The sequence below is a fragment of the Dufourea novaeangliae genome, unplaced genomic scaffold (assembly GCF_001272555.1).
Source record: "Dufourea novaeangliae isolate 0120121106 unplaced genomic scaffold, ASM127255v1 scaffold115, whole genome shotgun sequence".
Taxonomy (NCBI): Eukaryota; Metazoa; Arthropoda; class Insecta; order Hymenoptera; family Halictidae; genus Dufourea; species Dufourea novaeangliae.
The window spans coordinates 754,800-780,922 of NW_015373998.1; the positions used below are offsets into that span (position 1 = coordinate 754,800).

The following is a 26,123-nucleotide window of genomic DNA, read 5'->3' on the forward strand; positions in this document are numbered from 1 at the left end:
CGTATACCACTTTGAATAATTGAAGTTAAAATATCTCCTACACTAATGTTTTTCTTCTATGAATAGGTTAATACTTCACTCTATAGAATTACAAGCTGGATCCAATATTGTAATAAAAAATTATGATTGCGTTTAAGAAAACAAAATTGACCTTCATATGTCCTCTACACATCCTCCTGCAAAAAAATTGATAACGTCAAATTATGCCCCACTCGAAACTATATAATTTTTATCTGAAATATTTTCCATTGAAGTTATTAATTATGTAGCATTGAAGTGATTCTTAGGTAAAACTTGTAGTGAAACTTTAATATCGAGTATTTCGAAAACTGGTGAGAGTTGGCACCTACCTTTTTGGATTTGGATAAGGATCAACATGTGCTAGTAGCCTGCAAAAAATCTCTGAGGATTACCTCGAGCCCTGTCCTGCGTAGAAGTTACTCTAACTTACGATAGCAAATTCTTCGGATTCGATGTTACACCCAAGACCCGCCGATTCTGTATCGCTACCCTCCTGGAAGCAGCCTCTATCAACGTTTTCTCTGCTCCCGGCGATTGAAAGGGCATCATTGTTCTCGACAGATGACGGAGCCGACAGAGTCTGGGTTCCGCTCCCAATTTCGATGCCAGACCTCTTTGTGCCTTATTCCCTTTCAGCCGTCTCCTCTTTAATTTTCAAGCGTTCATACGATTTTCATGTTCGACCTCGTTCTCGTTTCAAGAACCACCCCCCTTCAAGCCTGGCCTTCTTCTATCCCCGTTACCGGTCTCTCCTTGTCCCGCACCTTTTAATATCATGATTGTGGATGGGCCCCAGTGTTACACCGGTAATTCGACCCTTAAATACCCTGTCTTCCTTTGACAGGAGTATCCTCTGTTCTTTTGTTTGTTTTAAAAAGGAAGAACGGTCTCCCATTCGCCACCCAGTCGATACTTACTCTTATTTCGACTCCTCGTTCCACCACCGATCTGGTTCTCGTTCAACGTCCCAGGACCGTCTTTAGTTCCTTTCTTTTTTTTTTCCCTTTTTTTTTCTATCCGGTATCGACTATCTTAGGCGCAAGGTCGACTCCTGTCTAGGAAACTATCCATCATCCTTGAGGCGAGATTTTTTAATAAAACTTCCAACCAGCCGGCTGCCGGTTCCGTAATATGCTCTCATCCCATCTATAATGATCATCTACGGAGCCGCTGATTTGCCTTCCGAACCTCGGCTTCTCTGTCTCCCCGTCCCATTCCACCCCTTCCAATCCCATGGCCACCTCGCCCCCACGCTTGGGTAGGATCGATCGATTCCACAAACGGGATCCATTGTGGCCGACACTCGACCCCGAACAATACATGGGCTGGAATGTACACACGTTGGGTGTACACGATGTTATAGCGTCGCAATCGGGCTGCGAACGTAACAATGGACGTCTGAGAATGATTTGACTTCGTGCCTAACAAGAAAATACGCTGTCGGACGATTCACACGGATCAGGATCGATAAGTCCTCGTGATCGAGCGTGTGACGTTTTTATATATTTCTTTGGTTCGTAGGAATTCGTTGAAACTGTGAGACTGATAACTACGACACTGAGCGCAGGTTTAATCCTCGTATTGTCTTTGGACCAATTTAACTGCAAAAGGGATATTTAACTTTTGGTGGTTCTTTGAGTTACGCGATCCAAATAAATTTTGCATCGCTGTTTCTTTTAAGTGATAGGCTGTAATTACAAAATTAACATTTTTTTCGAATATAAACAACTCTAATTTTGTGCAGATTCAAGGAAGAAGCATATAAAGTTAGGTCTTGTTTGGACATAATGTCAGGCTCGAATGAAGAATGATAAATTTAAGGAACTGTGTAGCCCCCTAATTTCAAAAGTGGTCGACTATATTTAAGTAAGATTAAGTACATAGTAATGTCATATTTTGCACTTTAACAAAAGTTCTAAATAAATTTGTGATCCAGAAAAGTATTCGATTGTTGTTGGACACAGTGTTCATTATTGAAATGATTGTGATAGGTAGTTCTTACCATAGTACATATACAGAAAGGTTATACTTTTATAATCTTACGTCATTTTAGCATTCACATCTTAGATAAATTATATAACCTTTGTACCGAGAGAAAATGTAACCGCAAAAAATAATCGTGTAAGTGTATTCAATTAAAACATTTAATTGGATTCTTTGATATTTTTTCAAACGATCACTTTGATATTTAGACAAACATTTTGCTGATTGTCTTACAAAATTAATCGACACATTAGAAACAGTATAATATAATATCTGTGATAATTTCAAAATATACTTTCGTTTAAATTTTCACCTGAAAAATCTGTATCCCGCGAATCGTTAAAGCGTATCTCGAAAACGAACGTTTTGTTGCGAATTTTTCAGGAATTTTCTAGTGGCTCGGATTAACCGGTGGAAATGATATATCGCTGTAGTGAACATTCGCCAGCGGACAATGCATCGTCACTATATAAACGCTCTACACACATCATGTTGAGGTGTCGCAATCTAAAATGATTGTGTCCATTCCCGTTTGAGAGTTATGATTGATTTAATCCTGTCTAGTATAGAGATACTGGAGCACAAGGTACTGTCTTGCTTTTCATCTTGAAGAAACATTAATGCAAATATATATAATAACAGATAGATAACATTTTACTGGCGTGTATAATATACTATTGGAAGTGTATTAATGAAATTAATATAAATTAATCGACAAATTAATTCAATACATATTTTTTTTCATTAAGAAAGTCTCTAGTACGTTGTAGATAGAAAATAAGATTGCTTCTCTTTTACTCAAGAATTATATTGAAACATTGGAAACAAGGAAAAGAGAAAGATTTTTCAAAGTAATATCCAATGTGCTTTGAAACCTAGTAATTTCATTTCATCGTTATTTATTAAAGGAATTTATATTAAATTATTTCATTGCAATAGCTTTCAACTGCTAGTCTAAATATAGAATAACTTGTCGATATACTCATCCTCCTTTTAATCAGCCTTTCTTTCCAATCAACTATTGAAAAGCTTCACAACTGATTAATCTGCAGTTATTCAAATGTTACCCTTCGAACTTGAAAGTTAATCGATCTTATAACAGTACGATTTCAGTAGCCGTCACAGCAATAAAATCTTATTTATGTCGCTCACAATTAGACAGAACGGAGAAATAATGAGGAACGCATATACGCGGTAATACTCTTCATACGTATATGGTCGCAGCTCGTATCACGATCTCTTTTGTAATCTCGACAGGCTATTGCGCCTGATTGGATTCACAATTCAATTATCGTGAGTCCTCGCGACCGACGATCGATGGAGCCATGCAAACGAGCCCTATTGCTCCTCTGCAAAACAAACAGGTAGACATCGTGTACCATACCGTAGGAACGGAAATCAAGTATTCCGATTTCTCGTCGAGCAAATGCGAACAAACCAGTGGAATTGATTTAACAAATGTTTCTTATACAATTAGACGTTTCTTTAAGGTATTATTGGCATTTCTAACGATGCCAGTACTTGAGAATATATACTGCTTCGAAATATAGCACCTAGAGACTGGAATCGGACGAAATCAGAAGCAAGCGAATCAAATCTGACCGACCGAAGACAAACAAACACGACAAACCAGATGTCTACCTCAAATTATACCAATACAGACCCGAGAGATTCGAATCGGAACTAACCAGGACTAGGGGATTTAAACCGGAACAACCGAGGACACAGGTGATTAGATTACGCCCTTCTGAGCCGATTCACTCGAATAAGGTCGACCAAGACCTAGAGATGCGAATTTGAGCAACATAGGTGGAGATAACTTGAATCATAGTAACCCAGAACCACTAGACGCGAATCAAAGCAATCCAAGACAGGAATACTCGAACAGAACAATACAGCATTAGAAAACTCGAACCTTAGCAATCGAGCACCGAAAAAAAAAACAAATTACAGCAATTTAGGCCACGAAGTTTGGGTCCGTTTGGAATGTTTGGTCGAGGGTCCGTCTGGTGCATTGGGTCCTGGATTACCCCCATTCAAGTCTTTCAATCCTATATTCTTCTGGTTTGAATCTCCTAGTCCTGAAGGGTCTCCTATTTGCTCCTGGATTTTTGTGATTTAAGTCTGTTGGTCTTGCATTGCTCTTATTCGAATCCGTCGCTCCTACATTCGTCTGATTCGAGTCTGTCGGTACTAGATTGCTTAAACTCAAGTTGTCTGGTCCTGGATTTCTCTTATACGTGTCTCAGGATTTTAGACAGGTCTACTTCAAGATTCTCCAGCCTAAATGCAACAGTCTCGCTTTAAAAATCACAAATATTTTTCGATAAAAGAAACCAATGGTTTCCTTCGGTTATAGTTTCATCACAGCTTGGTGTAACCAAATATAAAATTTTTTATGACAATACCACTGTCCTAGAAACAAAGGGGAGAATGAGAACGACGGAAAAGGATGGGGCAAATGCAAAGAAAGAGAGAGAGAGAGAGAGTGAAAAAGGATAGGAAGTGTCAAGGGGGAGAACAATTCGGAGATTCGCGGCACTAAAATTTCACGACTACGCCGAGGCAATTTCTGCTGATCGAGAGGGTGACGCTTCCGCGTCCTTGTCTGTTCCTTGTCTTAAAACAGACCAGGAGATTTCGTGAGGCCATCGAGAATCAACGGCCGGGAAAATGAGTGCCATCTCTTCCGGAACACGCACCCGGAAGATCCCAGAACGGACGGAGAATTCAAGAGGCGGCCGACCGAAACCGAGTGACGAAATTCCCTGACTTACGTACTCGCAAGGAAGTTACGCAGGCTTCGTGGGAATGTCCTCAGTGGAAACATTGTTACCTGGTTTAAACCTTATAATTGTTATCGAAGCTCATTCACGGTACCTTTTATTGTGCGTGGAAATAACCAACTTCATATTTGAGAGGCTTCTTGGTAATTTCCTTATTATCCCTTTGAATTATTGTACTAATATAATTGGCCACAGATAAATTGATCGTCTGAGCAAGATTCAATGCTGCTTTAGTACTAGAACTGATGTTTCCTTCGCAGTATATTTTAGAATGTTTGCTACCAATTTTTGGTATTTACAGGACATTTTATTCCTCTCAACAGTAAAAGTTGTTTTTAAACTTTGAAAATTGTATATTTAAACTCTTCTAGAAAAATATTTTTTAACTCTATTACGGTTCCTAATTTAGCTATGTACTTGATATAATGGTGAGAAGTATGATGTACTGATATTAGTAGGAAGTTTCTAATCTCATTTCGTTAATTCGGAGAAGCTTTCGATGAAACGAGACCACAGGTAAGTCGAGACAAACTAAAAGACCATAGTAACCCTGAGAACATGAAATTGCATTGGTCAAAAATATAGATAAAATTGTTAAATCATTCTGAACAGTTCGATAATATTTTCAGAGTAAAAATACAAGATTATGTCATGTTATTCCACCAAATAGTTTATAGTAAGTTGTAATACGATCTCTACTCAAATTTAAAATCTCTATGAAATGCATTTGCCCATTAACGTCTCAACGGTTGCAAAATATTTTGCATCGTGAAAAGGGGTGATCACGATCACGTGACGAACAGGAGAGGAGAACAGACTAACAAGCTACACCGGTAATCAGGATAAATAAACCCTGTTCGGCGTTACGCAACGTGCTCTCGCGGTTAATTAATTACGACTACCATCTCATGCGCACGCCCCAAAAGAAATTCGACGCTGGTGCGCATCCACGTGTCCACTCGAGGATGAACAAACCCGCACGCGATCGGACCTGTGCAACAACAATGACATTAGTGGACGCTAATTGAAACTAACTCGCACGTTTGACGAATGTTAGGTGGAACAGAGGGAGATAGATAGTGTTCAGCGTGCTTGTGCGGTTGATTTGCTAAATACGATTACGCGTACGCCCGCTTTAATTAACGGAATATCGTTTCAAACTTCGATTGTAGTTTCATAACTTCGTGGTTCGTCGACACGAGAGGCCCCGCTTCCGTTCTCCGATTCGCAACCCAACCGATTTCGAATCGATCGTTTTCGGACGAACCGCAACACACCTTTCTTTCGATTCACGAGCGTCCTTCGATTCTCGTAAAACAAAATGAAACAAACAAAAAAATCGGACACGCATATGGGTCCGAATACTTTCCCACGTGGCACGTATACGGCGATCGTTCCAACCCCGGCATTTAAATCACTTTGACGGTGTAAATTTTATACGGTCGAACCCGCACGCCTTACCGTCGACCGCCGGGTGGATAGGGCCAGTTATCGTCACAGTTACAACGGCGTAACATCGACGTTTTTACGATCGGTCGGATTCCACCACCGCCAGCCACTGACAGCTTGCACTTCCCTCGTCTGCGAAATGAAACGCTGTAATGGCGGTAATGGACGGTTGGGATTATTGTTCGGTGCGCTACGCTGAAAAACGACCGAGTGTCTTTGTTCCACGGAGCCACGGGCCCTGGTGTTGGTCCCTCGAACTTCCTTGTCCCTTTTGTACAATGTTAATCTACGCGATTTAAAGATTGAGGCAGTACCCTGACGGTTTAAAAAAATCGTATCAATTTTATAAATTTTCTTAAAGTTTTAAGTGTATACAGTATTATGTCAGAGATTTTTCAAAATTGTAACGCCTGGCGGAGAGGCCTTACGGATTGAATGAAACGAAGATTGATTTTCAGTTGTTCACGAGAAAATATAGTTTTCTCAAATTTGATTCACATTTTTTTATCATATATAGTATACAGGGTGAGACACTTAACTGTACTAACAGAATTTAGACGAAAATTATTTGATATCGAGCGGGGCATACAAAGTGATAATTAGTTCTCTTTTTTATGAAGATATGAAGTTGACCTTTTCTATCACAATGTGTAATATTTGACCTTGCAATACGAAGGAATATTGAATGCTGAATACAAAACTACTACTGTATATGCTTGAAAATCTAATAATTACCTATATATTCTTTACTTAATGTTTAATGTGAGTAATGCTCAAAATACTGTCCATTACATTCGATATAAGTGCGTAGACAAACAACGAGAGCAAGTGACACACGTTCAAGTGTTTCCAGAGTTATTTTGAACCGTATATTCCGTAATAGTTTTTTACTCATTCAATATTCTTTCGAATGGCAGGGTCAAATATTCCACATTACAATACAAAAACTCAAGGTCACCTTCAGATCTCAATAAAATAGCTACCTATCACATGGTAAGCCCTGCTCGATATCAAACAATCTTCGTTTGAAACATTTTTTTGTAAAGCTCGTGAATTGGGTGGTATAGTTAAGTGACTCACCCTATATAGTATGTGATGAAGTATGGATGTGGGTTAGAGTTATTCGAACACTGTGACCAAGTGAGTGACTTGTGAATCAGGTGTGAATGACAGGTGATTGGGAACGAGTGTTAATATTAGAATATACATGGAGATTTAGGTGCATGGTACCTAACCAAACGTTGTCCGTACACAGTGTTCCTAGAACCAGCCTTTGTTGAAAATGAGTAAAAAGCTCCTATATCTACCTAAGCCTTGACAACTTCCAGCTGTTCGGAAATCCAGGTTCGCAGGGTTCGACGGCAATAATATAACTGACATCAGAGGTGTCCAACTGCTGCACACAAACAAATCTTCCTCTCCAAAGGTACCCCCACTATAGTCCTCAGATTGTCTTACTCGAGTGTCCCCACCAATAGTCTTCCTCATACGACTCAAGGTCGTCAACCTGAGCCTTATAGTGGGGGTACCTCCAGAGGAGATTTACTCAGGAACAGTAGTTGGACACCTCTGATTTAGACCGTCGATGTAACGACAGTGGACTCTCGATAACTTTCCGCGCTAGGGGCTGCAGGAGAGGAAATTTCTAGGAAACAGAGACTGAACGAATGCCCCCACCATAAAGACTAACGTCTGGAAAGATAGCTAGCGGCACAGAGGAAAGAGGTCCACATGACGAACTGTGTGGTGGGGACACGTGAGTAGTACTGGTGAAAGTATGTCTCAATGGGACTAATCCTCTACGGAAAGTTATCGAGAGTCCACTGTACTTCGCGACGCTATTGTCCCCAAAGTTCCACCAAAAGTCATTTCACAAGACACTGTTCCGTCACCTTCCAAAAATCCACGAAAACAGAATCCCTCGTTCAAAAATATCCACGTCTATTCCCCGAAAGCATGATTCGATCTCCGCGTCCTTCCCCTGAATGAAACTCAAATTTCTTCGTGGCTAAGCTTCCGAAAAATCCTCCTAGGCTGCGCGATTGTCGAAGTGCCGTTACACGGAAACGGAGAACGGTTGGAGGGAGCGTGTCGACGAAGAATTCCTCGATATATCACGGTGTCGTTCTTCGACTTTAGACGGGGAAAGGAGGAAATATTCCATCGGGGTCGGAACCGGCTCTGGATCGAAAAAGAGCTGCGACCGTGTCACGGGACGGTGGACGGAGATTGGGTGGGGTGGGCTGGAGGATCGCGAGAGGGCGGCAAGAGGGATGAAAGACCGGGAGATTAACGCATCGATTAGTTCGAACACGACAGGACACTCTTCGGCACTTTGGCGCCGCGTGTGCGGCCCCGCGACGAGTTCTTTTTATTATTCAAAAAGCTCCTCCTCTCCGTACGCTCCCGTGCCTTCATCCAGGCTAAACCGACAGGATCGAATACCGTAGACAGCGGACCAGCCCTCCGTTAGGCCGAATTTTCCCTCTGGTATTTTCTCGCCCGGAGACTTGTTGGTCGGGCGAGATCCGACGAAAATCCCGGGGTATTTTTAAAATCTCCTTCCGGCCCCGATATCGATGAAACTCCGATGTCCGACGCGATTCCCCGCCGTGTTGGACGCAGAAAGAATTGGATTTCTAAGGAACCGACGACGCGGATGGACGAAAACCAGATGTTTCTGGATATTATTGTCGTGGAATTTGGAAACATGTTCTAGGCTTGTATAACGCGAAACGTTGGTTTTGAGACGGTAGCCGTGCTTTTTAGTTTAAAGATCGCGCTAGAAATATCCAATATCGCTGCCGTTGGAATTGTACGAGAGTTACATGAAATAGGTAAGATTAGGGTAATTCTGGGTGAGACGACTGGATCTCGCATAGGTTATGAAATTTTCGGAATTTCGGCTGGTTTTGGTTCGGATGAAAATTTTCCTGATTTGGTAGATCGAAGAAGACAGTAATGCTGAATGCTTGGAGTGTGGGGAGTCATACAGGTGTAGGTACATACTATACATCGAAACAAGACGATTTGGTTCACTGTGTGAGCTGTGAAAAGTGGTCTCACGAAGGATGTTCGAAATTTTGGAACTTGTGTAATCTTTGTGGTAATGTCTTATGCAGGAATAGATAAATAAACCTTCGTCCTATTAGGCTGATAAAAAAACGTTTTACTTGGGCCATGACAACCTGAGGCATGGATAACCTTACGAAAATATTATGAAGCTTTGAAGAATCGTACCGAAGATTCCAAAGATATAGAAGACGGAATTACTTGCGATGGATAGATTACACTATTATACATATAAGTCTAAGCAATATGTAAGCTTACTTTTACTGCATTTATACAAATAGTATTATGTTATAAAATCGTTTATGTAAACAGTATTTAAGGCAACTGTTATTAAATTTACACAAATACTATTGTAAATTATACATTTTCTTACAATCTTTTCAATAAAAAACAGTTAAATGGTAATGTCGTCTGTGAGCACAGTTATGATTCGAAGTATGCCGAATTATTTGGCGTGCTGGATTATTGGATGTCGGATTATCGGAATTCTATTGTACTAAAAAAAATGCATACTATAAAAAAGAGTTTAATTTATAATAAATTTTAGAATATAAAATATACCTAAACATTATATATGCATATATGTATTAGAAAAGATCTAAGAGGAAATATGTATGAAAAATAAACAAATTCGTGTTATGTAACATAGTATTAGAATAATGAAATTATCGTAAAAAGGTCTGGATTAGGTTGATTGAACAGCGTGTGGTTTCATGACTTACAACTTAGATAAATATACACTTATTATTTTTCCCTAAGTAATAATATAGCTAACTTGAATTAATATTTAACTTGTGATTGTAAAATATCATTGGGAAAAAAATAATGGCCCCACAAATGGTCCAAATGTTAAGGTTTACGGTATTATGTTTGCGGTGAGAATGTAATTCAACCGGCATTAAAATCGAAAAGGAAAAGCAACGGCGGCTGCCGTAAAAATAGAACTCAAGTATTTGCATCCGTTAGACGATCTCCGTTCCCGGGAGCTTTACCTCTTATTTCTCGACATTTTCGCTTTAACTCATAAATTGCCAGACTCGGCGAGTTTGTATACTTTTTCTTCAGTACACCGTTACCCGTCCCTTTCTCTGTTTGTACGCGTAATCATTTTAAAACCGCCGTATACCGCAATACTTTCTTCATTTATTTATCGAAAGTTTCATCAATTTAACTTCCCGTGTATTGTACATACTTTTCATCTCGTTTCCAATTAAACCGAGAAAAATATAATATTTTGAAAAAATATGTTACTTCACTGCAGTACGAGCATTTTCAATCTTCACCCATGCAATTAATTATTCCGAATGAATTTCGTTTTCATAAGTTCTATCAAAATGTTTTGAGATTCGTTTGTATAAATACATAACTATGATTAATATCGTTATATTTCAAATCATCTCAGAAATCTGTTATCGCGATATCGAAGTTGGCATATAAATATTTAAGAGAAGACCACTATTGATATTTTTCTGCATTCTTCACCCAACACAGAAGGATGGTAAAGTGTGGCCAAAGTGGTTCTATCAAAAGGTCATTATGAATTCCTAATCCCTTTGAACATACAGAATAATGTTTCATTAATATTTTAGGTGTCAGGAAAATCATAAATTTGGCCACTTTTAAACAAGTCTTCAAAGTAATAATTTGTCAGTATCTTTTGTAAAATTCAATATCGTTATTTTTAATACAATTTTAATGATCGAACACTGTTCGTAATATTAACAGGAATATAAATTTTATCATGAAAATAAGATTTTACTTTTAACTGTATAACAGACTTTCCGGCAAGAATGCCTTGTAATAATTATATTTGCAATAAAAGAAGACAAAGATAATTATTTTGCGATTAAATTAATACCGAATCGATAGATTGAAATTTCGTATTTCAATCGGTAACCGTTTCAATTCGAAACATTTCGAACGGTGAGATTGAATCGAAGAACGAATTCTTCGATAATCAGTTTTTACTTCCGGCACACCGATTCAGGTTGAATGATTATTTCGCGATTTCACCGAGCATACATTAAATCGCGCTTTTGCCACGGAACAGATTGCCCCAGCCGATACACGGGCGAAAACACGTTCGAAACTCGTTTCCCGATGAAAACGTCAAGCGATAAGCGTTCGACCGTAGCGACGGCGGCGGCGGTCTGCAAAGCGATTAAATAAAAATGAATTTTCGATTTTGTATATCCTGCCGAAAGTACGGGAAGGGGGACGAATAAATTGTGCTCAACGTCGGCCCCGGCGGAATGAAAAGGGCGCGAAAGGAAAACGCTCTTTCGACATTCGAACTCTCGCAACGCCCGTCGATCGTAATGGAATTCGTTGTGCGACGAAATATGCTCGTCTATAGCCCATGGAACATATTCTTTGATTGCGCGACAGAATTCTGAAAAAGGAAACATTGTTGCGTGTTCGACAATTAATATTAAAATTCTTGAAAATGAAAATCGTACGTCAAAATTGAGAAATAAAAAAGCGAATTTGCATCTAGGAGCTTACATATAAATCACATAGACTCAGAGTAAAATATCACTTCATTTGAAGGAAATGTTTAAAATATTAAATGCTAAAATTTTTTATCATTAGGACCAATTGCTGAAAGATAGGTCGAAGTTCAATAACAAAATCAATAAATCCTCAGTCGTGTCTTCTATAAATCAGATATTAGAGGGCATCCTCTATAATTAACTAGAAAATTATTGGTTAAATTATTGTGTAAATACTATTATCAGTAGCACGATGTAATAAAAACACGAATAAAACGTTGGGGAATGTACAAATCATTCAATTATTTCATGCTGCTTGCTTTATATTCCAGCGCTATTGTCCTTCGCTGGTATTCAAACAAATAGAAAGGAATGCAAGTACAGATATTTATTTCTGTCGGATGGAAAAGCGAGATGCTTTGATCTCACTGTCGGAAACCCTATTGTGAGGTATGTGCGTGCTGCATATTTTTCAAATTTAATAAGTTAAAAAGATTCCACGCAATTTCTTTCTTTGATGTAATTTTACTCTAGAATGAATGAAAGTATTGATGTCAACCGTATTATTATTACTATTATCATCAACATACTTTCTGCTTCTTTGAGGTTTCAAAACAAAAGAATTAATATAACATGTATGTTTGAATATTACTACATATCAAGACCACACAAAACAAACATAATAGGTCCCACACATAGATTTCTATGCAAAATTATATTTTATACAGTAATTTATAAAGACAAGGGCAAACGTAGAAATTCCTTCTTTCTTTAAATATTTTATTGTCTTCAGAAAAAAAGAAACTAAACTAAATACGTTTAAACTCGTTACATATGGTAAAACTTTTGTTTTTTATTGCATTCCACAAAGTTCTATAGGCTATAAGTGCATAAAATGCACTAAATTCATAAGTAAACGTCATAAAGATGCATCAAAGTTTCTACTAATAAAATACTGTCTAACGATGACAGCGTTTACTGGAATGATGTCAGCTGAAAGTGTCTTCGAGGAGTCAATGAATATGACTATCAATGACTAATAAATATAACGCTTGTATTTCAATGACAAATGCGTATAAAATCTATTAAACCTTACCATTTCAAATGCAAATAGGTACAACATTTTTCCAAGTACACGCGATTCTATTAAACAAATATAAAATGAAAATTCCGTTCCATCGTTATTTCTATTATACCTGTAACGGATCGAATTGCCTATGAACGTCACCGAAAATCGGAAGTAACGTGTCCGCCGATTCAGGACTACCTCATCAGGGTCTTCAACGAGTACGTCGGAAATTTTCCTCCTCGAGTGATTCCGCGCATCCAATTAGAAAGTGTCTGGTACCCTCACGAGTTTGCGAGTACGCCACCGTTTCTTCGTCACACACGCTTTCTCTCTCGTGCTCTCACTTCCTCTACCTCTGCCTCTGGATCCCTCGATCCGAACTACATAAGGCCTACTTACCCCCACAACCATACTGTTGGCTTTGGTTTGGGGTTTCGTCGCGTCAAGCCGCATGTTTGCGGTTTTGCTGCCGGTGCTTCGGAGTAGTCATCGACTATATATACATACGTTCGTTCGTGGACCGACCTGTATCTTCGTGACAGGTTCGAACAATCGAAGGGCAAACCAAACGATCAATATATGGATAGATATAAACCGGATTGATCGGAACTTGACGACGAAAATCATGAACAATTCTTTGGACTTTTAAACCAGAGATGGGCAAACTCATTATCTAGATAAAATGTTTCGAATAACGAATAAAAGATAAAAAAAGTATTTCGTCATTTTTAATTGTTTAAACGTGGAAATTTCAATTTTTATAGTAAGGTAATACTTCTTTATGAATGAATTGACATTTATCGAACAATTATTTAATCTCATTGACTGTTTAAAGCTCAGAGCGACACCCTTAGATAATGCTGCTTTTTATTGTGTATTATTCGAATAAAATTCTGCCCAACTCTGTTTTAAACCGTATGGAAAAACAAAGATCCTGAGATTTGGGTGGATTGTTAGAGACGAACTTTAAAAGAAGAACTGGTAACAAAGTTTGGGGAAGCTATTCTATTCAATTTTCAGAATGATCGATCTTTTGAGTATGGAGTAATCCAAGATTAAACAATGGTTTGAGGTTGACACGTGGTTTGTGATGATGACCTACATAGTGGAACCTTTTCCGCGTACACTTTCAATATGTTGAAATGTGTGAATTATTTAGATAATGTAAAATGAAATCTTGTTCATATTTTGTTATTGTAAAATTATACAAGCGTTCTCTAATTTATCCTGTTTTTATTTAATGGTATGCGCCCATAGCTCTTGAAGAATTAAGGACTCTATGGATGGTCTACACTATGACCGGAAAATATGAGAGCATGCTTAAAAATATATAAAAGAATAAAATAGAATTTTGCAACGATGTAGTGAAACTTATGGAAGCTGTAGGAAGACAAACTGTTTGCGTTTAGCGTTAAACTGTTCGGTTCAAATTATCAGATTTGGTGTCATACTTTTGAGCTGTGGTGTAACTGTCAATAAAAATTTGGAACACTAACGATTCTTAAAATAAATCATTCCTGAATACCCTAATTAAGATTTCACCACAACGAAAAATTGTACGCTTGTCAAGTCTATAATTATACACTCGTCAAGCGTAAAATTATTACACTTATCAAGTGCATAATTTTTCTAATAGGAGTATTATACACTCATCAAGAGCGAAGCAATTTACGTGTTCCCAGTTGGATCGATTCGAGGACGGTTCTCAGCCATCGCTGTGTAACAGGCAGTTCGTTCGTCCGACTTTCACGCAGGGTAATATCTTAATAACACAACCGACAACCAACTACCAACCCCTCCAGTTCATTACCCATTCCCGTGTACAGACGAAAGCGAATCGAGGATAACGAACCTCTTCGAAGTTGACGGTAGCGTCGTCCCGCAGCAGGCTCGACTACCATGGAATCAATTGAAAAATCGTTCGGGGGGAGGGGCTAATTAATTGGGGAATAATTTGAATAGAATTTAATACAGGGCGTCAGAAGACAGCTGGGGATTCATCGGACGACCGAGGTTGGGAAATAACTGGAACCTCGGTGCATGCTGAAAGTGAAACGACCCGATAAATAAATCGTGAAATAGTAAACCGAGGCTGTTTATGGGTGGCTTATAGTAACCTAGTGTACTTCAACGGTTAATTAATTCTTCAGAAAGTATTCCGTTGTATAAACGGGAAATGATACAATATCAGGACGAAGACTGATTAGATTGCAAATTAAGGACAGGTTATTATTAAATATTACACTTAATGTATTAGGTTGATGAGAAATAATTAATCATTAAAGTGCAAACCACCTTTGTGACAAATAATAGTCTAAATCACTAAATGTTATTGATATAATTATAAACTATGTAGAATTTCTGTAACTGATTTTATACAATGGTGAAAATTAGATAGGTACCATGGAATTAAAATGCTTTTTTTTACTCCTACTCATAAATGTTAGTACACTTGTCGAATATGCAGTGAATGTTGACAACGCTTTTTTACAAAACGTCACATTTTCTTCATAGAGACCAGGTGTCCTAATACTTATCAGTAAACTGTGGATTTTATGAATTTCTAGCATACGTGATGATCCAAAATGTAGTGTCTCAAAAAGTTTAATAAACAGAAGTACAATTTTTATTCTCCTTTGGATCTGATAGAACCTTTCATATAGTAAACAAATTTCTGTTTCTTTCTGTTCCCCGTAAATAAATATTTAAAAATCGATATTTGCATAAACAACCGCAGTTTACTTATGAGCGATAGCGTGTATAAATTATATAGAGTTGTAAATTACTGGTTTGAATGGTGATTAGCGATTCATTCCCCATCAAAGTAACAATTAATCTTTTCAAAGGGTCATTGATTATTCAGACGATATTGATTTCCTTTTCTCTAAAATCGCGTGTTAGTAGACTGCATATTTTATGCATTTATATCCCACAGGGCTCTGTGAAATACAATAAAAGACAAAACTTTCATCGGATCCAATGATTTGTCTATTTTAGTCTGAACCCAATAAGATACTTAAGAGGATAAATAAATTTCTACATTTGCTCCAATATTTCTAAATGACTTTAGAAAATATTATTTTGTATAAAAATCCGCAGTCTACTTGCTAGTTAAGTATATCGACGGAAACACGATCATGTTCTGTTGTGTACACCTAATAGCATGTAAACAAGACGCATATATGTATATCTACTTTAGACCACAGTACAGCCTTACTTTGCATCTTGAAAATGAACTTTCCGTTGTTTTAACGGAAAATTGTTCGGGGGTGAGAAACTTTAACAGGTCATCGATCCCTTCCATCCAGCTGGGCCAAGTCAATTTTCTCCCATAATAGTAGAACCGAAGGTCTAGGATGCGTCGTTGAAAAAAAAAATCATCCTGAGTCAGGATCGAAATACATTTTCTTATCAGACATGTCTTCCTCGTCCTATTTCCGTCGGAATGTCGATCGTTCCGGGCGATCTTACCCGTGTTACGAGGTACAAGATCTCATGTAGGCCGCGGTATCGCTTAATAATATCATGAATCTAACGTCACTTAACGTAATAAATATTTATATTTCTAATTCTTCTATGAAATCAAATTCTTCGGTACGATATTGGTATAATGTGTAACGAATATTCTTGAACATATTGTCCAAACATATATTCTTTTACTATATATAACTTCAGAATAACAGACTTCGATGTGATGAATTATTTATAACACTGAACATAACAGAATAGTGTAATCTATAAAGGAAAATAAATATTGTACTGTAATTTTTCGAACAATTGAGAAAGAACAGACAAAAGCTAACAATCAGACAGCAAAATAACATAATTGGAGGAAGAATTATAATTGTTTGCTAGGAACAAACTTTAATGAGCCAAGAGAAGGTAGATTTTAATTTAATACCAGACAATATAATAATAACAATCAGAGGAAGAACAAGGTAGGTAAAATATTGAAGAAACTCATTCACGAGAATTGTAAGTAAAGTTAATTGGATGAAATCATACGTACACGGTCGATTAAAATATCTCAAAAGAACAGGCACGGAAATTCATGTCTTATGCACACTAATTCTCCAAAAAACACTAAAACGATACTAATGAAAAATTAATCAATGCGCACAGTTGACTGGCTTCTGTAATTGCTGTAGCCAGAACGAATCGCAAAGCGGCTAATTAGCGTCTGTCGAATAAAGAAAGAAAAAAAGAATGAAAGAAAAGAGAGAAAAAGCACAGCGAAGAATTTTAAAATTACCTTCCCGCGGAACATTTTCCGCGGCGATGGTCGATAAAACTGAAAAGGAAATGCCTTTGCGACCAACGCTTCGCGCTTCGCCGTATTGACTTGGACGACGGGAAAGGATCAGGAAGAATTTTAATATCTCGCTTTAATGGTATTTTTCTTGCTCGATGTATCTCGACTGGCAGACGCCTCTTTCCGTCGACAATTTTCACCGCAGCAACGATGGCCCCGACGAAGGAAGAGGAAAAGGGACGGGACAAATAAGCGGGGAGATTCGCAAAAATATCCCGCGCACGAGTATCGATTCGGTGGAAAGTGTCGCGGATTTCTCCGGCGACGCTTAAACGTTATTGCTACCATTTGTGATACGTCAAACGGACCGACCCCGTGAAAGAAATTGAATTATGGCGCATAACTTAAATTCACCGATGCGCGCACCTTCTCGTGTACCGGGCGCCGCCGTTCCGAGGGCTGAATAATCGAGATTGCATTGATAGAATGGAAATGTTTTCTTCTCGGAATTAATTTCTGGGAGCGATGTCTCTGTGTATTCTCAATCTAGGACTGATTTCTATGAAAAAAATGTGCAATTATTATTGTGTCGTAATAGCAGATGCTAATATTCCATCGTGGAACCAAGAGTAATGTTCGTATACCTACGAATCTGCTAGTCTTTCTACGTTTCTGTACGTTCCATGTTCTATTAGTTTCGAAATGAAAATAAAATCCAAATGAACTCTGTGAAACGCTTTACTGTATTGAATTTTAGACAATTGGATATTCTATGAAGGCACGAAATCCGCAGTCTAATTATCACCGATTGAATAATTACTAATGTGCCTCGATAACAGAGTACAGAAAGCTTCTATTGTAGTTTGACAAACGTGAAATTGTAACTACATGAAAGTGATATTTCCAAATTATTAGCAAAGAACATGTATTAATTTCTGAGTTACTTTAATAGTTTAATAGTAATGTTTTAACAGTAATATGAGTTATTTGGTAGTTAGTTTACTTTAGATTACTTAATAGTAATGAGTTCAATACTTTAATACTAAATGTAAACATATTACTACGACAATAGTGTTGTTGTAATAATTACGTTATAATAATTTACGTGTTCCATTAAAATGTACAATTGAATTGCAGAATTCTATCATGACATGTACAAAGATTTCGTAAATATTTCACCTGCGTCATTCAAATATTTAATTATTTCTCTCATTTAGTAACGTTATTATTCAAAGAGAACAGCATTGTAAAATACGTTTTGTAACCTTCCGCACTTTTTAGGAGACCTCATTTATTCCGCGCGGTACAAGGAGAAAGTTTATTTCCGAGTATAAACAAAAAAGCCATTCATAATTAAATCAAGCTTCGTGGAATATAGAACTTTCCAGCATTCCATTATTAAAACACAATGAAATGTTTCCGAAATTGAAACTATTGTTAAATCAGAAACTCACCTAAGTCTACTTTCAACGTAAATAGAACATAAATAAAAAAATTAACATTTAGTTAAAAAAACAACCGGAATTACCTTATGATAAGTACTATCACAAATATATATCAACCACATGTCTTCTCTTTGAATGCAAAAACTTCGAATCACAAAATGATAAAACATAACGTAAACACAACACTCGTTTCACAGGACCACTTAAAAGACACAATCAGTTTTCTATACGACACAAACGCCTGTTAGTAATATTAGTCCAATGTCTGTAATTTTTGCTAAGAACTACACTCCATTAGGGTTCTGGGGTAACTGGTAAACGGTCAATCACAGCTCCTTTACTCAAAGGCATGGCTGCTATCCCCACTCTATGGCTAGATCCTTCAGAAACAATGTCCTTATTCTTAAAACAACACAACGTAGGGTTGCTTGCCGTCGTTAAATTTTCACTCATCTGTTTCACATAAACAATCATTTACGTCACTGATAGTCGAAGGATTCAACGTGATCACCCGCCACCATGCGACTCCATGGACGAACAACCAGGTCTGGGTTAGTTTCATGCACTCTTTCTCAAGACCATACGCATTCTAGGCACCCTACCATAAATTCCCCAACGGTCAATAAGTGACAGGCCATCCGCCTTCGACTCCACTTAACCATTGCCGGGCAGATTTGGGGTCCAGTCGAGTCCGTGTTTATAAACAGTCAAACGTCGACAGTCGTTTCGAGTTATTTCACTACATACTCTCCCGATTTATACTTCGTATGTGCAGTGTAATCAAAATAAATAAATATTGTTTACACCCCATAAATGCATTAATTATTTCCTAAGTATTTTTAGAAATTAAGGTTCCATAGAAGATAATACAAATTTAATCGAAAAACTCAACTACTCAATAACAAAATTAGCAACTGCAGGTCGCTAATGATCTATATAGTAATCGATGCAACGTACAATTGAAAAGGAAAAAAAACCTTCCTCATTTGTCTTCCTATCATCGTCAACTACCTCCAAATCATACCATCGGGTCTCCCATTTCATTCGTCCCTTCCAACAACACAAACCAACACACTAGCAAAGCAATTCCTTCCAACAACCACCGTACAATTCAAACATTAACGAAAAGTGTACATTATCAACGTACTCCCTCATTTAATAAAAAAAAAACACACAAATATCATAGCCCCGAATAGGAAATAAATAAAGCCGTCAAAACGGTGAAAAACCAATTCCCCGCGATACATTGAATACACACGTGCACGACACGCGAAAGTGCTGTGCCTCTATGAAACACGATCATGAAAATATTAAAAGGGAGATAAAGAGAAAAAGGGGATCACGATGAAATTGTATCTTCTGGAATATAAATGCGTCGCATCATCGCGACCACCACCGCGGCAGAGTGACAATTTAAAAATTAATAAAGCGTTCACCGGCGAAAAGAGAAAAATTCGACATTACAGCGGTCAAAGGGGAGATATCCACGGTTACGATTACAAAATCGCTCGCGTTCGACGTCCCTACCCCGATCGAAAATTCCCGGCAATGTAATTCCAGGTGAGGTGGAAGGTAAAGGGGGGGAGGGAAGCAGGTAACGACGAATAAACCGGACACAATATTCCGAGAATATAGGGGCCGTACGCGCGCGTTGGTAACGATGCCGTGGTGAACGGGCGACGGCAATTACTTCCCTTTCGGTATTCGTGTGATCCCGGATGCGGTGAGTGGTAAACCGGATGATCGTAGGGTAATAACGTTGATCTCGGCCGAAGGGTGCGAGCCGAGCAGTTTAAGTGCGTGTTTAGCGGTGACGATCTCCCACCCCCAAACGGCCCTTCCGTCGAGCACTAAAGGCCACTAGGGGGCCGATCTACGACTTGTAAGAAGGGCCGACCGAGCTAAAGACGGCTCCGCAGACCTCGATATAGTGGAATCACTTGACGCGTTGATCGTTGACAAACCGTCGTCTTTATGGAGCCCTTATGGTTTACGGTACGACGATCGAGGGATGGAGGCGTTTAACCCTGCTACGGCCTTTGGGTATATTTCGACCGAATCATGTTTTCGTTTCTTCAACCATTTCCACTCGAAAGTCGACTCTCACTCGCCATTCGATTTCGTGTAGCGATACGCGTGGCGACCGAGATGCAACACTAGTGTTTTTCTGGGGATTAGAAATATGTGTCTGTAATCGATTCCTATATTTTACATACAATCAATATTAACCCTCTTAGTACCTTACAATTTTGCTGTGTACCATCAAGGAAAATGTGCATTTTTTAGGATACTTATTAGAAGTAACATTTTTTCTAAAAATAAAGATAACTTTACAATTTTTTTGTATTTTATTGTGAAATGCATTTTGTTTTATATAGAGAAATGTTGGAAGCATTTTACTTTTGTCACTTTCTGTATTAGCATTTATAATTTGTATTTCGGCTTTGGGGTACTAACAGGGTTAAGCTTTTTATATAATGTAAAAATAGATTCAACATTTAAATAAAGCAGTTGTATTTGTTAATATATGAATGATTTATTTCTTTATTAGTTTTAAATGGCTCTGTACCGTTCGACGCAAATCAATTTGGAGTTGTTTCTGCCCTATAGCGAAAAAGAGTCCAAAGGGTAACACTTTGACTGACACGTCACCGAAATGTGGGTGATGGGTACGCCCCAAATACGTTGCAAAGAGGTTGGATTATTTACATGTCGTTAGAAAATGTTTACGTGAAACTAATATTGCAGTTTAATTCAAAACAAGACCAATAGCCTCGATTAATTAAACGCATATATTTTTGACGATTTATGACTTAAAAAATGAAATAAAGTGTGTCTACGGACTGCCTTTTTCACTGTGGAAGTCAACGTGTTAGAGGAATTCCACCTTGTGGGACCGTAAAGTTGGTGACATTTTGCGAATTTTTTGCACAAAAACTGTTCGACAGATTAAATATAAGATAACGTGCAACTACTGGGACATTTACCTTATCTATAGTAAGGACATTTATTGTCGTGTCTATTACCGTTTTTTTGTATTTAAAGAAACGGTTCCTGTTTTTTGGGCGATATTTGATTCTTTTTCTTCAAGGAAGTTTTATCAATTTTTTATTCCTCTTAATGAATTTACTATCATAGATAGCTGCATTCATACAGATTAAGAATCACCTTTTTTGGTACAATTTGGGGTACATTTTGTCAATGCCAGCACCACCCTTGATAATCTGAAACGAGTATATTCATCATGGTAGTAAGTAGGAACGGAATGCAATGAACAGACGCGCCAGCCAAGTCCTATTCAATTACACGCGTATTCGCCAGACTGTCAAAGTCGACTTTCTCGAAAACGTGATCGCAAATGGAAAAATTGTATTCTATATTTTCGACTTTTATTTTTTCATCCAGAAACACCACAGACCCAAGTGTTGTACCACCAGTTACGTGATATTTCCTCCTAATGCATCTCTATTGTCGAGCGAAATTAAAGTGTCGAAGATTCATAGGGCAGTTTCGGGGGAACGATGGAAAAGCGAGCGCATCGTAAACGCATCGAAAGATCTCGTCGACGGAGGCGACTGGATTCTCAATTTGAGATTCGGGAAACGCCAAGAAGACGACGACACGGCGACCCGAGCGCGATGTACGAGTTGGCGACCATCCAGGAGATGCCAATTCAATCTTCCTCCCTGCTGCGGATGTAAAATTTCAGGTGGCCGCGACGAACTTTCCTCTTCCGTCGCCTTGTTCTAGCCACTGCGGAGAGTCCTTCGAGTATGTTTCTTCGCCCCGGTTTCGGGGCCACGGGCCTCTCTAACGACTTGGTCCCGTCGAGTTCTTTAACAGTTACGCTCACCACTCGTCCGATAAGATAGCACTTCCGCTTTCCCGGGTTATTTTACTTCCCGTCATTTAATTATGTTCCCTCGCCTCGTGAGCGTAACGAGCTTGTTGCTCTTTGATGCACCGGGACGAAATGTAACTCCGTTCATTATGTACTTTCTGGCGCCATAGAAATGTTTTCCATAGCTTCCTATACTTTAATATTCGATGCTTTACTGTGTATCTTTTTAACAAATAATGTTCATTTGTTCTTTATGAGTATTTAATACATGATCGAAATTTCGTGATACTAGTTTCTGAATACTGTAGGTGCTTTTGTTACACAGGTATCTGTTTCATGTTATACGAGTTATACAGGGTGAACCACGAATCGTGATCAGTAGAGATTGCTCTGTTATCTGCAGTCCGATCGAAAATATTTTTATCAGGTATAGCATGATTTTATAACAGAAATGATTTTATTCAGGTATAACAGATTGACGAATCTGTGTTATATAGGGGCCCATTGTACTATTAATTTATTCTTTCTGAGTATTTACTGGCTGATAGAATTTAGTGACATTATTCTCCAAATATTATGTCTTAATGACTTCATTAAAAATGGTTTATATGATTTTCTAGTTACTGTAATGTAATCTTCCTTCAATTTCAATCATTCTTATTCTGTGTAATAACTCTTTGGATTTAATACCTCGACGGATGTAACTTCATTAATTTCGTCATTACGATTTTAATTGCAAGAATATTATTGGATGCATTTAATCGTGTTCAGGGTATGAATTTCACTCTAAACGAGGATTGTGTATGTCGATGGAATTGGTTGAATTACAGTTTGAATGGGGCCAAAATGCTTTAGTGCTTTCTATACGTATTATATAATTCCGCTATAATAATAATTTGTAAATAACTGGTTATAGGAATATTTGTGTAAACCAGGACAAGAGATCATTTCAATGGACATATTATATATGCTGTAATAATTGTTTTCTATAAAATAAATATTGATCGTCAAGAATTTTCTTGTTACAGAATTATTCATTTATATATAATGTACCTATACAATAAAAGATTCATGGAATTACTAACAAATTTCTTACGTAAAATAGAGAGCACAGGAAAAGGAACAATTCATTTATCTTTTTAGACTTTCCGGCATTTTTACCCAAACTACGGATCTAACAAGCTCCTGTATTGACGAATCGCATTCATCAAAGCATCGCACGATTTGAGCTCGATCTCGTGATCTAACGACGCCGCGTAATCAGGACGAAACCACCAGAGAACTTCCGGGGTGCCTCCTGCCACTTACTTAGCATACATCGCGATGCGTCGGTCTGACACGTCCCACGACTCGAAACTTAGATCTCTCGAAGCAATCTGAGGAACACGACTGAGCTCACGGCGAACTACGGGGACACTGCGTTACTCTTGCATTACTCTTGTATGATATTTCCGGTAACGTTAAATCTTTAAGAACTCTCGCTGACACGTAACTTTGCTAAGAAAATGCAATCTCTCAGGAAATGACGAAATATCGTGAAGATGAAAACAGATTTCGTAATTACATGGGTGAGTGTTAAGAAGTCATATTTCAGTAGCTAAAGGACAGAACTGCTCTTAGGTAACAAGTCATACTGGGCAAATAGGTGAATAAACCTAACCCAGGAGTTGAATAGTTAAAGAGTTAACGTATATGGCAGATATTACGTCTTAAATAATTTAATTTAGATTCTTAATAGATTAGCTAATCTGATTCAATCAGTTAGATTAAGAAATATACAATATTATTGGATTATAATCGTACCAGATTAGGGAGTGTATAAATTCATTAGACCTTAAGTAATTGAAGAAAATAGAAATAAAACCGACCCAATTCAGAAAGTAGAATAGGATCGTTATATGTCAGACATCATACTACTCTAGCCAGGCAAGTGGAATAGAATTTCTGTCCAAATCGAACTGTATCGATCGAAATTGTGTCCGTCTAAATCGAAGAAAATTTATATTTGTTCATCGAACATGTAGAATCAAGATGATATCCAGATAGATAAATTAATTGAAATTCCTACGTGGTCAAAGAGGTGAATTACAGTAAGGTAGACGCTCAATTAGATTTCGCAAATAAAATTAGATATTAAATTCATGAATTAACAAAAAATGGTAACTTTTAACTACAAATGTTGGTAAATTAATAGACTTACCTTAAACTGTCCCAAATCCTTGACACTGCAGGCTAACTTAACATTACGTCCTGCTGACACTGTAATATTTCCGATTGGATCGACGAACTCAGGTTCGGGGATCGTAGCGACTGAAACAGACAATACAATAACGATTAATACAAAACAACATTCCTTTGACGCTGAATATACAAACAAAAAATGAGATCGTGATGTATGTATGCTATTGACGCAAAACAGGTATAAATAATAAATCAATTTACAACTATATTCTTTCTATCTCGGATATTATTAAGTTAAAAGTGAAACAACGACTTTACAGAATCTCATGAACACTTTAACCGACCGGACGAATTTTTCAGGTCTCAACCATGGCGTCCAACTGCAGCATTTACTGTACAAAGTGTATAATAGTAAAATATTCTATAGTAATAGTAAGACACTACTTTTATCTACCTGACAGTCACTGAATCGTAATTACGATATTTAATAATATTGACCAAATTACAAGAGTCATCGAATTTACAATTTTCGATATTATTTTATAAACATGAAAATTGACTAAAAATTTATTTCCTATACTAGATGTCTTGTTATGTTGATGATAATATACAAGTGTCATTACATTTTCGAACATTCTTTATTTTTTAACCGCAAACCTTTAAAACCGCATCCCACTGCAGCATACATAAACACCACACTAATGCGAACTAAGATTTTGAATTTTTGACGATTAACAACTTGACGACAATAGGAGCAAATTGAACTCAGAACATATTTTTTAGGGTAAAGTTTCCCTAGAAATTCAATGGTACTAATTAAAGAAAAAAGGAATAATTTTGTATCGTAATGGAAGGAAACCGTTATGCCGACCAGATAGAATATTAATTCACACTAGTGTGGTGTCTGAGGGTTAACATTTCCTACAAACACATTGTTCCGTCGTATAATTATATAACCGACGCAACACACATACATAAAATGCATAGTTTAGTTATCAATTTTTAATGCACGTATTTCACTTAATTCTGAAGTCTGCGAACATTATGTTGTCAACATCGTAAACCTTTCATTCTGCCGTACTCTACACGATCGTAGATCCTCCGAATGCAAAAGAAACTTCCTCGCAGCGCCCTCGAAGGACCGTTCAAGACAATTTCCATCGAGACAACGTTGAGCAAGTGAAATCTCCGGTTCAACAAACAGGGACAACCGCATTAGTTTCTATACCGTATAATAAAATCGACAACAGTGTTCACAAGCAAAGACACAGTCGATCGTGGAGGCCTGTCGCTGGTTGTCAGTTCCCAACAGAAACACACGCCAGTCGTCGTCGCCGCAGAAACAGAATACAACGATCTTCGATACCACCCCCAGGTTTCTTTCCCTCTTTTTCAAATCACTACGTCACGGTTCATCCGAGGTGCTGCCGTTCGTATTTCCCCCATCGAGAAGGTCCTTGTCGTGCATCGAAGGGAAGAGAAATCGATCGATCGATCGAGAAACGACGTGTCTACGCGGACCCGTGGATGCG

The 26,123-nt window shown here is 37.9% G+C and overlaps 1 protein-coding gene across 1 annotated transcript in view; it reads right to left on the reverse strand.

The window, feature by feature from the left end:
- LOC107188074 (lachesin-like) overlaps nucleotides 1–25,226 on the reverse strand; it is a 261,941-nt gene extending 236,715 nt beyond the window's left edge. The window contains exons 1-2 of the mRNA XM_015576318.1: nucleotides 25,172–25,226; nucleotides 24,611–24,771 (exon numbers count right to left, since the gene is read on the reverse strand). Coding sequence (XP_015431804.1) covers nucleotides 24,611–24,771; nucleotides 25,172–25,226 — 216 coding nt within the window. The remainder of the gene's footprint in view (nucleotides 1–24,610; nucleotides 24,772–25,171) is intronic.
- Between the last annotated feature and the right edge of the window lie 897 nt (nucleotides 25,227–26,123).